Consider the following 1,740-nt stretch of genomic DNA (forward strand, 5'->3'; position numbering starts at 1 on the left):
GCTAGCTTTCCCAAGGCAGACGAACTTAGAGTGGTTACAATCATCCGGGTTTAAATCACGCTCAGATTGATTTGATTTTGATGCAATATTTACACTGAAGCTCGCAGCAGGCGGCTATGGCAAGCGGCATGACATTTCCTGACCAGGCGCCAAGTGCTGCCAACACACACTGGCCCAGCTAACCAATCACAACAGACTGGGGAGAGAGGTGTTGTAATAATGTAAAATATGTGAAAAATAATGTGTTTTTCGAACAACCTAGTATGAGAGCCTGTTCTAGTACACCCCCAAAACAAAATCAAGACTTTGTAAAAGAGCATAATAGGACCCCTTTAAGTTCTGAAACTTGCAGGATGTAATAACTACAAAGACCTCTTCTATATCAAAAGATCAAGGGAAATTTGGTTTCTCATGTCATGACCCCTTTAAATAATGCTAAATGCAGTGCACATGAAATCACTGTTGTGTTTGAGGCTATAATTGTTGCTTGGGCTATATGTTGATTCATGTCTTGAGATGTAAATGTTTTCTTTAAGTGGAAAAAAAAGGGTCTGTAAGTGGATTTCACTTAGCATATAATTTCTAAAGTAATGTAAGCCAACATGTTTACAGCTACATTTAATGTTTTGTGTTTGACTCAGAATCGTCCGAATCTCAGCCCTGTTGTGCAGCACTGATTGCAGTTGCAGTTGTAACAGCAATAACACTTATGGCTGGGTAAGACCTCTACTCTCTTCTACATTATATATCTCATTTAGGACTGGGGGATATATACCTGTATATCTCAGAATATTTGTATACACTATATACTTTTTATCATTTAAATGCAGCTTTTATTGGTCCACTGAGATTCTTAAAGTCATTAGATTACTTTCATGATAGCGTTTTTGATTTAATGTAATCTCTGATGCAGACTTCAGTAACAAACTGTGTTAAAGTTGGCAACTTTGATCTTTGATTTTACTCAAAAATGTTATGGCTTTTTTAATATACTAAAAATGTTAAAAAGTAGCGCAAAATTTGCATATAAATCAGAATGTATATATGAATGTTGAGATACATCAAATGTTGGTGAAAGGCTGAAAAATAGATTTTGATTTAATATTTAGGCTATATCCCCCAATCTTAGTCTTTTGACAAACTTTTTTTTTTACAGGTTCATTGTCATGAAGAAATGCAAGAACAATGCCATCCTTTAGCCAATATTGTACACTCACAGACAACATTAGATTTTTTTATTGTAACAATTTTGGTTTAATTTATTTGACTTATGTTCTATTTTACATCATATGCTTTTCCCTCTTTTTTTATGACTTTTAATGGTGATGCTGTTCCTGCATATATGTTACTCTCAAACAGTTTTCAGCTTCCAGGTTTAAATGTTCTCAGGGTAGCATGTTTTCTTACTATCTAAACTTTATTAGCTGTTTCTCTGCAGTTTTTCCGTTTGGTAGATTTGATAAAGTTCATGTTTTATGTCAAAAGAATGTTCTTGTGTTCATTGTAAAGAATGAGTGCTTCTGTTCATTTGACTAAACTTTAGAAATGTGAGTTGTTAAAATGGCTCCTATGGATCTTAAAGATATAAGCTGTTTTGTTTACAAAAAATGAATATAAGTGCTATTCATTTGCTCTCTACCTCATTTGTTCTTATTAATCTGCTTTTGGAGCAGTTGTAAGCACTGATGTTTAAGTTTGTTCAGAGAATAAAAGAGTCCAAACGGATCTTGAGTGTGGAGT

General features: G+C 34.1%; 1 protein-coding gene across 1 annotated transcript in view; it reads left to right on the forward strand.

Moving 5' to 3' along the window:
• The window catches only part of LOC107707643 (uncharacterized), a 7,208-nt gene extending 5,965 nt beyond the window's left edge, over positions 1-1,243 (forward strand). Inside the window, exons 5-6 of the mRNA XM_016511723.1 lie at positions 642-717; positions 1,157-1,243. Coding sequence (XP_016367209.1) covers positions 642-717; positions 1,157-1,199 — 119 coding nt within the window. The 3' untranslated portion in view covers positions 1,200-1,243. The remainder of the gene's footprint in view (positions 1-641; positions 718-1,156) is intronic.
• Positions 1,244-1,740: the final 497 nt, after the last annotated feature.

The sequence above is a fragment of the Sinocyclocheilus rhinocerous genome, unplaced genomic scaffold (assembly GCF_001515625.1).
Source record: "Sinocyclocheilus rhinocerous isolate Xijiao unplaced genomic scaffold, SAMN03320098_v1.1 scaffold235, whole genome shotgun sequence".
NCBI classification, from domain to species: Eukaryota; Metazoa; Chordata; class Actinopteri; order Cypriniformes; family Cyprinidae; genus Sinocyclocheilus; species Sinocyclocheilus rhinocerous.